The following is a 14,702-nucleotide window of genomic DNA, read 5'->3' on the forward strand; positions in this document are numbered from 1 at the left end:
AAATTTAAAATGAGAGAAGTTTCTAAAATCTACCTCAAAAAGAAAAAAACAATTTTTCTTTGCAGCCTGGCTCACCCTGTGACTAGGGCCAGAATGTCACTCATCTCTGTTGTCAAGCCCTTGCCCAGTATGTGCCTACTGGAAAATGCCATCTTCATATTTGGGTCCCTAAAATACCATCAGTAATGCAGAAAGGTTGGGAGTGGCTCAAGTTATTTCTTTTAACTTAAGGGCATCTCCTGATGGACTATTTTAAAATTACATGAGTCATTTTAAAATGACAACGTGAGTGCCTTACCATGAGATGGCCTTTGTCAACCACAGCCTTAGCTTCCATTTCCCACAGCATCTGGGGATTATTATCATCACTGCATTTTAATCCACAAAATGGTTTTCTAATGTAGCAAGCCTGTGGGATGTGATTACTGTTGGGCTCCACAGTTACTAAACAATGAGTCCTTCTCTCTGCCCAGTTCATGAGGGTGTAGACACCATGAACATAACTTTTTGCACAGTTAACTTGGTTGTAGTTATGTGAAAGCCAAATAACACCTAAAGGGATCACATTTAGAATGAGATTTCAACATGGAATCAGCAGGTCTCTCAAAAGTAGTGACTTAACTTAAGCATTCTGTGAGAAGACAGTCCAGCAGCAGGGATGAGCCTCATGCAGGACACTCATGCTGAGATTAAATTAAATTTCCAGAACATTTTTCCTGTCCTTGGCTGCTGGTGTGGGAACATTTAGATCAGCAGTTATTAAGGTTAGCACTTAATCTAGTGAGTTCATGGGGTGCTCTCAGCTCTCATTAGCATCAGCGGATGCTGAGGACATCTAGAGCTCAGCCTTAAAAATCACCAAGGGTCGATCAACAAAAGGGACATCAGTGCCTGAACTTGTGGTGTCACCTCAAAGTGCACAGCCAGGTTCCATAAATAACTTAGGGTGAGCTGGATATCTTATTAGAAGCTTATAATAAATGCAACCCTTGGCTGAAAGAACCACCAGAGACAACCAATTTTGGTCTAGAGAAAAAACCCAACACCCACGCCACCTATTTGGCACCTCTGACCAGAGCTCTGCATCTGTGTGTGGGCAAGAGACACCAAGAGACACCCAAGGCCCAGCATTCTCACCTGTGAACAAACAGGAGGCCGCTTTCGCTTGAGCACAGTCAGTGGCCCCATGGCAGGAGGTAGGAGAGGGGCTCAGGATCTTGGACCTCAGATCTCCTGGAGCCAGAAGTTTCTCTTACCTCTCTTGTGACAGTCCATTTCATAAGAGCGCTGGCTCTCATATAGTGGAAGCTCTCTTGATTTCATATGTTAAAGATGTTTTATTTTATATAAATAGCAGTATCAAGCTAGAGAGGGACCAACTATCTCCAGTTAACAAGGCACTCCTTCAAAAGATGAATACATGCACTTACAAAAAAATCTCTCATAGAAAACTCATATAAAATTATACAAGTTATTCAGTAGCATTTACCTTCAGATATGGAATAAAGAAACTGAAAAATCACATTCTGAAGCAGGAACTTCACCCTACACTGCACTCCAGTACCCCAAGGAGACACAATTAGCCACCCTTTTCCTTAGAGATACCAGAACATGTTTAACAAAATATTCTGTCCTGGTCAGGTGTTGCTATGAACTTTTCCTGGTTTGCTGAGCATTCATATTAAAGGAAAAGTGTGCAGTTTTTCACGCTTGTGAATGTAAACACAGGACCATGTTTTGTAAACATTGGCAATGTTATGAATTCCTTCTCCAAGAGAAGGGGAGCTTGAATGACAGCCTCCTTGACCAATGTGGTGGAGAGGTGGGAATACCATTCTCCAATCCATAGTCATCTTGCCACAGGTATATAACAGGAAAATAAACTAAGGGGCAGTCTTCTGCCCTGCATGCTCTGTCCACCCAGATCTGTCTCCCCTGTCTCATTTCTGGTTAGGCCTCGCAGCGATAGTCAGGTAAGCACTCCCTTGTCTACAGTGACAATCCTCTTTTGTGCCAACCTGGCATCAGCTTGAAGAAGGATCCTCAGCAACCTGTAAGGAGTGGAGCAAGGTTTGGTGTTTGAGAGTCTTTGCACCATGAATTCAGAGACTGCATGGGATTTGGACTTGGAATGGGAGGGACAGTTTGTGATGGCTGTGCAGCAACCAGAGAGTTGCCAGAGCTGTCTGAATGGAGGAGAGGCAACTAAGAAATCAAATGCTGGTAAACACCTTTTAGGAATTGTGTTTCAGCTTCTTCCAGAAATCTGACATGTGATACATCCATCTTTCAAGCCCCTGCTCAAGCGTCTGTTAGGGAGAGGGAAGGGAAGGTAATCCTAGTGACAAGCCTTTGCATCCCCTCTGCTTAGCCTCAGTGCTACAAGTGAAGCCAAAGGCAAGGGCAGGCTGGAGGGACCACAGAACAACACATTTTCCAAACCTGCATCTCCCCTTACTTCACTTCTTGTCCACTGAAAAGAAGAGTGGCAGAGGAAGGAAAGCATGCCACCCAGGCACAGGCATTTTCCCCCAAAATCTCCACTAATTCCATACTGGTCACCTCTTGCTTCTTATTGATCAGCTGTAGCTACCTGTGCAAAGACTTAAAGGGAAATGTTTCACCTTTGACTCATATCCCAGGATTTAAAAATAAACTAGAAGCTGATTTGCAAAGGCACAGGTGTTCTTTAATGTCTTTTCCCTGAGCTTCAAACATCCTTTCCTGCCTCTACATTTCTACTGCTTTTATCTTGGGACATTTACCAGCATCTTCTCTGACAGATTCTGGTTATCCCCCTTGTGACCACTTAACTGCTGTTACTCACATTAAAAATAAATACAGACACTAGGGGAAAGAATCTTAATAGAAGCACAATATGTTCATGTTAATATAAGTACATATTAACTCTGGGCTTCCCAGCACAAGAAAGAACCATCTGAAAATCAGGCCACAGAGACTAGATAAATCCTCACTATTCTCCCTGGTATTCACAAGCAATTAAAACTCATTTAAAACTCAGCCTGCAATCTGAGTTTGTGATCCACAGTGTCCTGCAGCACAGAGTAGTTCAGTGCCCACAGGAACTGTAGAAGAACAGAGCGACAAAGAAACTACCACTGATGGCATAAATCCTTAATAGGCAAGCCACTGTTGATTGTCAAGTACAAACAGCATGTGGAACTTGGGCTGTTCAAGGATACTATGCTGTGTACAGAAGCATTCCACCACGGTGCTCCTGACGCAGAGTTAATTCCGTGTCTGTTGGTGGTAGAGCATCCCGACAGAAATAAGCAGTAATTATCCTACCCAAAAGAGGGCAGCAGTTAAACTTCTACGGCGCAGTTCGTGTTATTTTCAGAAATGGTTTTTAGCAATGACAAATGTTGTTTCAAGTAGCTCAATGACTGGGAATTGTGCCAGAGCCTGACAGCAGAAGCTGTTATTTTATTGATATTTCTCAAAAGGAAGTCAAGCCTGATTATGCATGTTGACACTCAGAAAATGCAAAGTAACATTTAAATTCATAATAAAGGGATGAGGATGCTTTCTGTAAAAGTGAAGATGTTAATCATTTAATTTAAGTCAGTCATTGAGCTGAAAAGTGAATTTCAATGTATCAGAAAAGAGCAGACAGAACCAGAGATCTGCAATCTGTTTTGTAAAGCTTCCTCCCTGCCCCCTGAGTTCCAGCTGCTGTCACTGGGGTTGTCCAGTTGCTGTCTGTGCCACACTGTGACTTGTCCTTACCACAAAGTGACTCCTAAACCCACTGAAGAGTTTTCTTCTTCTTGCTACTCACAGCAATGCTTCATGGTTAAAGTTTTTCCCAACTGCTACTCATCTGCTAGAAAAGTTTTTCTTCCAGATAAACCACTTTCCATCTTATTAATTGGTTCCTTTTTTTTTTTTTTTTTTTCTTTTTCTTTTTCTTTTTCTTTTTCTTTTTTTTTTTTTTCCCTGCTGCTGAGGCTTCCACCTTCTGGCCAGGGGAGCCTCCAGAAGCTCCTTGCCATCCTTGGCCCAAAATCCCAGAGTCCCGAGGCTGGAAGTGGTCCTGCAGGTCCAACCTCCTGTGCTGAACTCAGAGCAGGCAGCATAAGGTCATCTCAAGGTGTCTTACAGGAACCAAAGCAGGAATGTGCTGGAAGCAATTTACTCTGCTTTGGGAAAACCATGTATTAAATCAGTTGATTCTTGAGCCAGCTGTTATAAAACCCTCCAAGCTATTGCCACACTGAGCAATTAGAGTTTTTGCAGCTTGCCGCCAGGTTTCTCACCCTGTGAAGGAGATCTTGAAGTGGGTTGAATTTAATAGAAACCAAACACAAGAGTAAAGCACTGCAGAGAGAGGCGCCGCCATCACAGCTGCTCCGCAGGCTGCCTCCAGTTGCCTCCAACCTGCTTGAGGTTCCTCATTTTGCTGTGACTTTGAGTTACAGGCTTCAAGGTCGTGACTGCATTAACTACCAAGACCAAGTGCAAGGCTGCTAGGAATTGGCTTTGGCTAGGCAGCTACATAAGGCAAGGGTTGGTCTTGATTGCTATGCAGAATTTGAGTTCAGTCAAAGAACACCAGGAGACCCCTCTATCAAACAGCACCAGTTTATGGGGACATGAAATATGGAGGCACCCCAGAATATTTTTTCCTGTGGGCATCACATGCCACTCTTAGCCTGGCACCTGTGAGGCACCTGATGTTCCATGCTTAGCTGTGACAATAGAGACACAGTCTTGGCACCCTGGCTGGCTCCATGTCCCCCAGATGTGTCCTTCTGCAGCAGCAAGATGACCAATCTCCTGGGGCATGACAGTCTGTGCTGCTTACTACTCACTGGCCCTGTGTCAGGCTGTCCCAACTACTGGGGACAGAAAAGCATCCCTAGGGGATGGGACATTAGTCCACTAGTGCCACTAGTATGGGCACAACTGCTTGAGTACCACTTGGCTTTAGGAGTGGTGACTGCTCGCTGCGGCGCTGCTGCCACAGCAGGTGTAACAATTCCTGCCCTTGCACCACGCTCCCTGCTGCTCATCTACCCTGGGCTCAGGTTAAAGGCCTTAAACCTGCCAGCCCTGAAATGCTTCCACATCACTACACCTTGTCATCTGCACTACTCTTTACCTTCCACTGGGAAAGCTGCCAAGCACATCTGGGCTACGGTTCATTTTGAAAACAGCAATAACAAGACGTTCCTGCATTGCTGCAAGCATGCAGCCACTTGGGACACCAATTCCAGCCACCACTGTTCCCCTGCCTTAACCATAGTAGAAAAGAACATTTGCAAACCAGCAAACCACAGCATTTCAATAAGCTAAAGCAAACTGTGTGTGCAGCAGTGTCACTGCCTCAGCTACAAGCCGGGGTGAGTCACCTTTGCTTGTCCCGCTCTGGCCCTTCACAAAGAGCCGCTTCCCAGCCATGGGCTCGCCCTCGGGAGCGGGCTGTGTGGAGCAGCCCCAGCAGCTTGGCCAGCCCACTCAGGCTGAGGGTGCTGCTCTGTGTGCTCCTGCTCTGCCCCGGCGTGTGACACCCTCCACCGACGCACTGCAGGCACTGGCTCGGACCATCACATCCTCAGAACCCCTCCGGCTGTGATTCCCATTCCTAGCCCTGGCTGGAATATGGATAAACTTCAGAAGAGGGCAAGAAGATGGATAACATCAGAGCTACATGCGGGATGTGGCTGTCAATTAAGTTCATTTTAATTTCAGATATTAGTTGGATTTGTTTGACCTCTTTTGTTATTTTTAGAGCTAGTTTAAGTTGGCAGGTCCTGCTATGTGGGAAATTGAATGTTAAAAACAATCCTTCAGGCCTAAATTGGAATGCACAGTTGGAAATTTCCATGAAATTGTATTTCCAAAATCTATTCTGGAAACTTCAAAATGACATAGTCACAGCAGTTCATTTTAATGTTTGCAATTCTGAATATAGTGTGTTAAATATAAAATATAAGCCCTTGGCCTTTTTTATTACATTTTTTTGGTTTGATTTCTTTGGAAACAAAATATTTTTACCATGTTTTAGATATATGATTGTAAATGCACTGCTAAATTCTCCCAAAATATTTCCATTTTGTCAAACCAATATTTTCCTAAGTGAAGTATTTTCTTTGGGGGAAGAAAACCCACTATGGATTTGAACTCGCCTCCTTCTGCCCAGCAATTTAGTCTTCAGCAACACAAATAGAGTTCCCTGAGGGTGACAGCCTGTCCCCAGCCAATCTCTGGGAACGGAAAGACAACTTTTTTCTGGGAGATACTTTTATTTAGATAATTCTTTCAGAATTAAGCATTTGGAGGGCAGAGCACTGACATGTGTCAGTGTTATAGTTCCTCTGCATAGCAGGGACAAGGCACACATTGAGAAGATGGATATAGAAAAAAAGGCATTATTACTCCCCTTGGTGACATGCCAAGGGTGACCCACCAGATTTGCAGCAGATCATCATCATTCCTGTCAGTGCTCTGACGTTTATCTGGCACTTCTGCCTGTGAAAAGGTGCCTGATCAGTGGCAGTCACCTCATTCACCTCTGGCTGTGAGGATGCACATTTTCTGAAATGGGCTGTGAGAGTTGGGTTCCATGCACGGCTCCGCTCAGCGGTGGGCAAAGGCTGGGGAACAGCCAGGGTGGTCTGTGTCCCAACACCTCAACAGCTTCAGAATCCTCCACGCAGCCCTTTAGCCATACTTTCTTTCAGGATCTTTTGGCTGGACACCATCTGACCATACATCCCTACAGCTATGGTACCTCAGTGGTGATATGTGGTGCAGGGCCACAATGCCAAGAAAGAGCAACCACAAAACGCCCACAGCCAGGCTCCCAAGGGCTTGGAGACCAGCAGATCTGGTTGGTGACAGCCATCTTCTGTTCCACTCAGCCTCAGGCCCTTGTGCTGGGGATGTGTCATCTCTGGAGGCTTTTCCTGGACAAAAGTCTGGCTGGCCAGTCCCAGTGCAGGCTGTAGCCCATGGTGAGTCAGAGGTTGGACTGCAGATCTCGTGAAGTCTCTGCCAACTGTGGCATTTCTGTGCTTCTGTTGTCTGTTCATCCCTGGCCCCAGCCAATGCAGATCCAGCTGTAAAGCCAGCCTTGATACCTACTGCTCTTCCTGTCAGTTCCTGGTTGCCTGGGTATCTGCAGTCTTCCTGGTTTCCACCTAAGTGAGTTCCTCCTATTAAAAAAACCTTTCTTTTGTTGGAGTTCTGTCACAACATCAGGGTAAACCACACTCTACACAGGTGCTTTTGAAGCTGAACTTTAACCTTTCTTACCTGTTGGATTTCATGCCTAGAAAACCAAATTTAAAAACCTCTTACCCATCCTCCAATGTTGAGGCAAACCCAAACATATAAATAGCTGGAGAACATACCTGTGAACTACTGGACAGCTGAGCCTTTCTTAAGAACGTGCCAATGCACACTTTTGTCCTTGTGCCAAGGTCCCAGTAGCAAAGTTAGCCACATAAAAGGTAAATGTGTGTTCCCTCCTTCCCTTTTTGCTGGCTGTACTGTTGAGCACGATCAGGTCTCTTTTTAGTGAAATTAACTTTGAAATTGGCATCAGACCAGTAAAAGCCACAGGCAGTTGCTGAGCTGAGCTTACTGCTGCTGTTGAGGCCAAGAATGACCAATGCTATGGAAAGCAGCTGTCAAGAAGACACAGCAATGCATCAGAGCATGGGGCCACCACGAGAGGCTGAGGAGAAGCTGCCCTCAGGAGTGGTGATTTCGTTTTCAGACTTTGCATTACTAAAGATAACCTACTTTAGTGGGTCTAGCTTTGCCATGTTAGAGCGACCTGCAGATCCCTCTTCTTTCCAGCTCAGCTTCCCCTCTGGACACAGAAAGCTACCAGAGCTCCCTTTGGAAAGGAGCAGAATTGTGCAGCCAACTGTTGCCCGAAAAAAGAAAGGAAAAAAACCTCACCCACAGCTGCCCAACAGCATAAAAGCAGGAGAAAAAAAAAAAAAAAAAAAGCTCTATGACAAGCATATTAGTGGGACAGTTGATTTGGCCTTCATAGGAACAGCCAGGAGTTTAGGGGAGAAGCTTTCCATCTGTGGCTACACTTTGTGGCACTTGGCTGGGCACACCAGCAGCACTGGGGTGAGGCTGTTGCTCTGCGTTGCTCTGAAGGAGCCCAGGGACGGAGGCGGTGTGGGAGGGGGGCAGCAATGCAGCCTCCCTTCCCTGCACAGCAGCACCCAAAGCTGCAGGCCTGGCTCACCTGAGGACACATGCAGGCTCCCTCCTGCCCAGCAGGACTCCCTGGGAAGGCTGCTGTGCTCCCAACAAGGGCGAGACCAGCAGAAGGTGCCAAGAATGTTCTCCCCAGCACATTCACCCCCCTGGGGTAACCCCAGCATGCTGCAGCAAGGCTGGACTATCTTTAAAGTCTTTTTCCTGGCTGCCACTCACAGCCTAACAGGATCAGCTGTCTCCCTTGGCCCATTTGGACATTCAATTTCCCCACTTCTTACAACAGCGAAGTACCTGGGGCTTTCTTGGGTCATGGGGATGAGATGGGGTGTGCCTTAGTTATATTTTTTGAGTCCCACTGAAGTTTGATAAACACAAGATCATCCAAGGCCTGCTTCACAAAGCCCCATTTTCGTCACACATTTAAAAATAATAGATGCTGTTACAGGTATTTTTCACCTCACAGCCCTGAAGTAAAGGCATTTTCAAAATCATGAGCGCTGCAAGTCAGTGAATCCGTCAGTCTGTTCAAATTTCTGTTGTCCATGTCACCAGGCTCCAGTTTCTTCTGCAAGGCCTGGAGCTACTGTTGCATTTGCAGAAAGTGACCCCAGATTTATGGATCAGATCCTCAGTTTTGGTAAGATGGAACCCAGGACTCCATTTTTACTAAAAGCTACCCACTGTTCATTCACTGCTCAGAACAGAAACACGAAGTAGGCACAGTTTCCATGTTCTTTGCTGCAGCAGATTTCTCTGCCAGGAAAAACATTTTTACACTTTTTTTGGGGGGTGAGTGTGTGTGTTTTAATGGTTGCTATTTCTACATTATCTATTCCTAAGATTATTTCCTGTGGGAAAGATTTATTATTTTTAATTCCAATAATAAATATAGTAACAGTTGCCATTTTCTGGCAATGTTTCTGCATTTTGGGATAGTACCAAATTATATGTTCTAAATTCCTCTTCTTGTTGCAGTTTCTCTAGAAAAGCTTTTAAGGCAGTTATTTCATACCTCAAAAATTACAGGGAAAAGAATTTTCTTGTGCTCGTGAGACCAATTTTCCATCCAGTTCCAGGCTATCGCCTGCTTCCTGTACAGCCTCATTCTTCCATTGCCATTTAAAAGTCAAATGCTTCTCTCCCTCATTTAGCTTTCATATTGCTCAAGCTAGGCACCTGGTTATAACTTCCACTGCCAGTTCTTTTGCATCCAGCTAGGAATAATTTGCTTCTTAAGAATTGCTCCTGCTCAGCAAATCTTGCCCCACTGAGGAGCAAAGGTATGAAAGGTTTGCAGAGGCTTCTTTCTGTTCCTGGCAGCCCTCTGCTTTTCTATAAAGTTATCTGGGTTTTTTTTCATTTGTTTGCTTTGTTTTGGTTTTGAGGTAGAGATATTTTAATACCAACCCTGAGTTTTTATAACCTTTGAAAAGAAGATACTTGATTTTCAGGAAGTTCAGCAGAAACAAGAACTAGAGCCAGCCTCAGGATGGCACAAGGTTTACCTGTCCAAATTTCATAGGATTTACTCCCAAGTTCTTGTTTACTTCTAAAATGTTTGCAAAGGACAAGAGGCTTCTACAGACAGTGCCTGATAAACTTGAAAGATCAGTTTTTCAAATCAGTTCTTCTTTAGGTGAAAGGGGAGTTGGCTTCTGTTCCCTGCAGCACAGATTTTGAACCAGTAATGGTGGAAGCACCTGTTTCCTTCTGGGCTGGTTTCTCTTGTTTTGCTTAGTTGCAGAGATTCTCTATGTGCAGGTGGATTATTGACATTTTAGAAATGAATCAGGGGCAACAGCCCGAGGGGGCAAGCCAGGGTTGTGGCTGCCCTGGCAGCAGCACCACTGCACTGGAAGTGACAATGTTCAGGTTTATTTATTCCATTCCACACCTATTCCATCCACTGGCCTGGTCACTTCACACCAAGTCTTACCCGGAATCCTGCTCCTTATTCCTAAGGGCCATGAGGACAGAAGGAATTGTCTGAAGGTACCTGGCTGCAGATTCCACATCAAATGCTGCAGGAGAGGTGAGATTTGGATCTATGTTTGTAGCTCAACCCCATCAATAACATTACAAAAAGAAACCCACTAATACTTCTGCCTTTAAAGGAGCATCAAATAACACACAACACATTGTAGATTTTGATTCCGATTTTTAATAAATTCTGCCAGTAGAAGCTTTCAAAGGCAACGATATATCAATAAATAACAGTTAAATTGAGTTCCTGAGAAAGAACCTACCACATGAAAGAATGTCAGATAGATGTAAATAACAAAAAAATTGGCATTACTATATAAAAAAGCAGTAATACTGAATCTTACATGAACTGTCACAACACAAGCACTGCATACCTCAGAACATTCCTTTCATACAAATGTAAACAAATACACAATCATTTTTGTTTAGTTTAGGCTGATGAATTCATATGTTGTTGCTTAGATATCTAAACAATGGATAGGATAGGATATGCTAAAACATTAAGGAATAATATGTGGAATAATATATGGAAAAAATAATGAAGCTCCAGATTTAAAAATAAAATAAAGTAAAACACATTAAAGGAGTGTTTTCCTCAAATGTTATTAGGTCAATCACTTTAAATAGGACTGTTACACTAATCTGAATTATGGATTTTTGTGTGTGTTTACTTATTTAGTTATATATAATATATATGCAAATATGTATGGCTTAATTATCTTTAGTATTCTGATAACATCTTGAATAATTCTCACTTATACGTACAAAAAAAAGCATATTTTAACATAGTTAAGAACTGATATTTCAAAGTATGCCTATAATTTGACAGAAATGAAGGCCTATTGTGCTCCATCACAGCAACATTTTAACCTCTAGACAACGGGACAGAATGACCTGCCAACAATGCCAACATTTTCCAATGTCAGCCTAAAACACTAGGGTCCTAAATGGATACACAGCCTGTTACATGTGGGGTCTGATGTCTGGAAAGCCACGTACCTCCAGGTTCCACTGGTGTCCGTGGAGCTGCAGGCACCCAGCCTCAGCCTCGCTGCACCCGTGGCCTCGACACGTTATGGGAGCCCCGTGTTGGGAGACGCTCTGGTCTGGATGCTGTGCTGCCTCTGCCAGCTGGAGCCACGGCCTCTGTGCTGCTCCCAGCCACGGCCTCTGTGCTGCTCCCAGCCACGGCCTCTGTGCTGCTCCCTGCCCGAGCCATCCAGGCTCTCCCCACAAATCTGCTCCGTTGTTATGTTCTGGCTGCTGATCCTTGGTGGGGAAACGTGTGCCCGTGACATGTGCTTGCTAAAACCATCTATTACATCAGACCACAACATCACTACTCAGCTATAACCTTTGCAATCTGTTTTACAAAATTAATATTGGGTACAATCATAAGAGGAAACCATCCACACAATACATTATCAACACGCGGTTTAAAATGGTCTAATTTTAGACCTTTAGAAAAATGAATCCACAGGACCTGCCTGTGAATGGCAAGAAAAGGCCATTTCAAATAGAAAAACACTGCTCATGCAACATTCTTCACACACTAGACAATGAAATCACACCCAAGTTGCCACTTGCTCACACTTTCTAATACACTCCAATAAGCAGAAGGAAATAAAGCAGCTTTAAGGTTATGTCACAATTTTGAAATGTGGAAAATACACATAATAAACAAAAATCACGGTGTGAATACAATGGCATCAGTAAATTTAGAAAATTAGAGAGCAGTTTTCTTTTTCTCATTTTTCTTTTTTTTTTCTTTCTTACATTATTGCACAGAGACCTTTCATCACATGTTCTTCAGCTTTATGCATCTTCCTAAATGTGAAGTAAGTGCTATGGATAAAATAAAAATGTATAAAAGAAGAACAGCAGCATGATTTGTCAAAGTTAATCCCTATAATTTAGTAGGAAAAAAACCCCTGCTATAAACAAAATATAAGTGCTCTTTATTCATTTAAAAAATAATGCTGACAAGTTGCAGAAGTCTGTAAGTGTTAATCTGAGTAAGGGGGGTGCTGACCTCAAATAAAAACAGGCCTAGAAATGAAAGACTGCTGGCCTTGCAGATTTTGGTGAAGACCAGGATTTCAAGTGTAATTATCAACAAAGTTATTTACAGTAGAACTGACCTGAACTTTCAAGAGTGCCATCTTTAGGACCTGGCCCTGCAACAAGCTTCTTTTACTCCTCAAGATGCTTCCAGCCTCAGCTGAAGGTACACCTAAACAAGTGCTGCAGGATCAGCTCCTAAAGGATCAGGTAGAGGCCCTATTGGATTTGAGATTAGTCTTATCTGGAGTACTCTATACAATAATTTACACATATACAGGCTGACAAGCTCCAGTCTGATCCACCACACCTTTGTCTTCTACATCAGACTTCTCAGACTGGCAAACTTCCATTCCAGAAGGTTTGGGATACCTAAATGGATACCCATTGTCATCAAAGAATCTTCGGAAAGTAAACTCATAAAAAGCATGTTCTGTGTGTTTGCTGTTGGAAGAGGCTAGTGGATCCCAGGTCCTGGTGCTGTCACCACTAGCATCATTCCAAGGACTTTCTTCTTCAACTGGATCAAAATTTGAAGTGTCCATTGGATGGCTGATCTTTGGAACATAGGGAGCTGGCTGCCTACGGATATCGGTGGAGAAGTCCATAGAGTGAAAGAAAGAATGGGCTTTAATATCATCTGCTCCATTTCTTCCAAGCCTGTCCTCAGCAGCACAGCAGAGCTTTGTGATCAGATCAGTTGCCTCAGGGCTCAGCTTGATCTGTGAGGGAATGTGCAGTGTGCTTTCCCAATTTATGACCTGCAGGTAACAAAGGTATTAAGGAACTTCTGATCTGGAAACAAAACTCTTCCAATGGCCAACACGAACTGCACAGAATTGCACAGGTAAGGAGTCACCTCACAGTGTGCACAGCTCACAGCTTCAAGAACCCAATTACTTTAGACTGCATTTCCTGTTAGTAATTAGTGTAATGAACCAGACAACCATTGTTGGCTAGCACACAAAAGGAACAATTCCATTTTTAAAAAAGGCGAATTCCTTCTTGAATATTCCTGTAGACACATTTGAGAACATGCTCAGTTTACACATGATTTTGTGAAATGACTTCAAGGAATTACTTCTCTTAGTCTCCAAAATGTAACTAGGAAATGTGGTCGTGAGACAGATCCTTTCTAATTGTTAAAAACACTTGTAATGCAAAGTACAATTGTCACTGCCAGATCAGGTACTAATAGGCACCCTAAGGAATTCAAATGGATGAACTTGTGCTTGAGAAATCACAACTCTGCTGAGAAGACTCACAAAACCAATATCTATCTCTGCAGCTGGACAAGTCAGTTCTAGTCTGGCATTCAGTGTCTTCATTTACTGGCAAAGGATATGTGCTTGCACAGAACTATTTAAAATCAGGCTTTTTAAACCATTACTCCTTTCTCTAGCAAAAGAAAGGGGAATAGGTCTGTACATGGAAGAAAAGGGAAGGGTTAAAATTTTGTTACCACAGACTGGAGCTTTGCTTCAACTTACCTTCAGCTGGGTTTCTGTGGGTGTAGGAGCCAGGAAAGGAGGCTGTCCCACTAACATCTCAAAGAGGATCACACCAACACTCCACCAGTCACAGAGCTGAGTGTATCCTGAAAGGCAAGTCAAAAGGTTGACCTCCACTAGCCAAGGAGAATGTCTTAAAGAGCTATTTGCAAGTAAGTATTAAAACATACAGCACAAACATCTGCCTTTTCTCAGACAAAAGGCTTGTGACTTCTGCTTGCTGACCTAAATTCTCCTGCTCTTAGTAAAGATCTAATCCTGTTGTCCTTGAACCTTTCTGAATAAATTCTCAACAAAAGCGAGTCATGCAACTGTCATAAGTAAGAAGGAAGGAGGGTTTTTTTGTGCCTAGTCCCACAGCTATGCAGCACAAACTGGACCTCAAAGAATAACAAAAATGTTTAGCAACTGATGTCCACCCTAGGTTCAGTGGAAGTGACTCCACGAATTTGAAAAGCGGCTGAAAGACACAGCCTGGCTCTACAGGCAGAAGAAAGCCACGGATGACTTTCTGAGCAAGTTTCAAGCAAAGGAACAACTTTAATCACTTAATTGCTGTGAGAAGAACAATAAGGTATATGTTTAAGATCTGAAAAAAAAATTACTTAAACACTGACTTCAATGGAATTTGTGTCATCAGATGATGTAGGATCCAGTGTGAAATCTCTGTTCAAGAAGATTAGACTTAGGATCCAGGTTGCAGACAACTCTGAACACCTGATCTCTGTACTGCAGTGGCCATGTCAGTTCTGCATGGTTAGTCCCCAAGTAATGTCCAAATTCCTCAAGCTAATCTTTTGAATGCAGGGTGTCCAGAGTAAATAGTGGAAAACTTTCTGTTGGATTCCACCAGTTCCAGCTGCGAATGTTGAGGACATATTTCCACAAGTTTACATCGTCCATACTTAAGCAGCCCATCTGAATCTGTGATCCAGA

General features: G+C 43.5%; 1 protein-coding gene across 1 annotated transcript in view; it reads right to left on the reverse strand.

Annotated features, from left to right (window-relative positions):
- Window positions 1-10,349: 10,349 nt before the first annotated feature.
- LATS2 (large tumor suppressor kinase 2) overlaps window positions 10,350-14,702 on the reverse strand; it is a 48,693-nt gene continuing 44,340 nt past the window's right edge. Inside the window, exons 7-8 of the mRNA XM_063394656.1 lie at window positions 13,746-13,852; window positions 10,350-13,016 (exon numbers count right to left, since the gene is read on the reverse strand). Coding sequence (XP_063250726.1) covers window positions 12,522-13,016; window positions 13,746-13,852 — 602 coding nt within the window. The 3' untranslated portion in view covers window positions 10,350-12,521. The remainder of the gene's footprint in view (window positions 13,017-13,745; window positions 13,853-14,702) is intronic.

Source organism: Prinia subflava, chromosome 3, assembly GCF_021018805.1.
Source record: "Prinia subflava isolate CZ2003 ecotype Zambia chromosome 3, Cam_Psub_1.2, whole genome shotgun sequence".
Classification (NCBI taxonomy): Eukaryota; Metazoa; Chordata; class Aves; order Passeriformes; family Cisticolidae; genus Prinia; species Prinia subflava.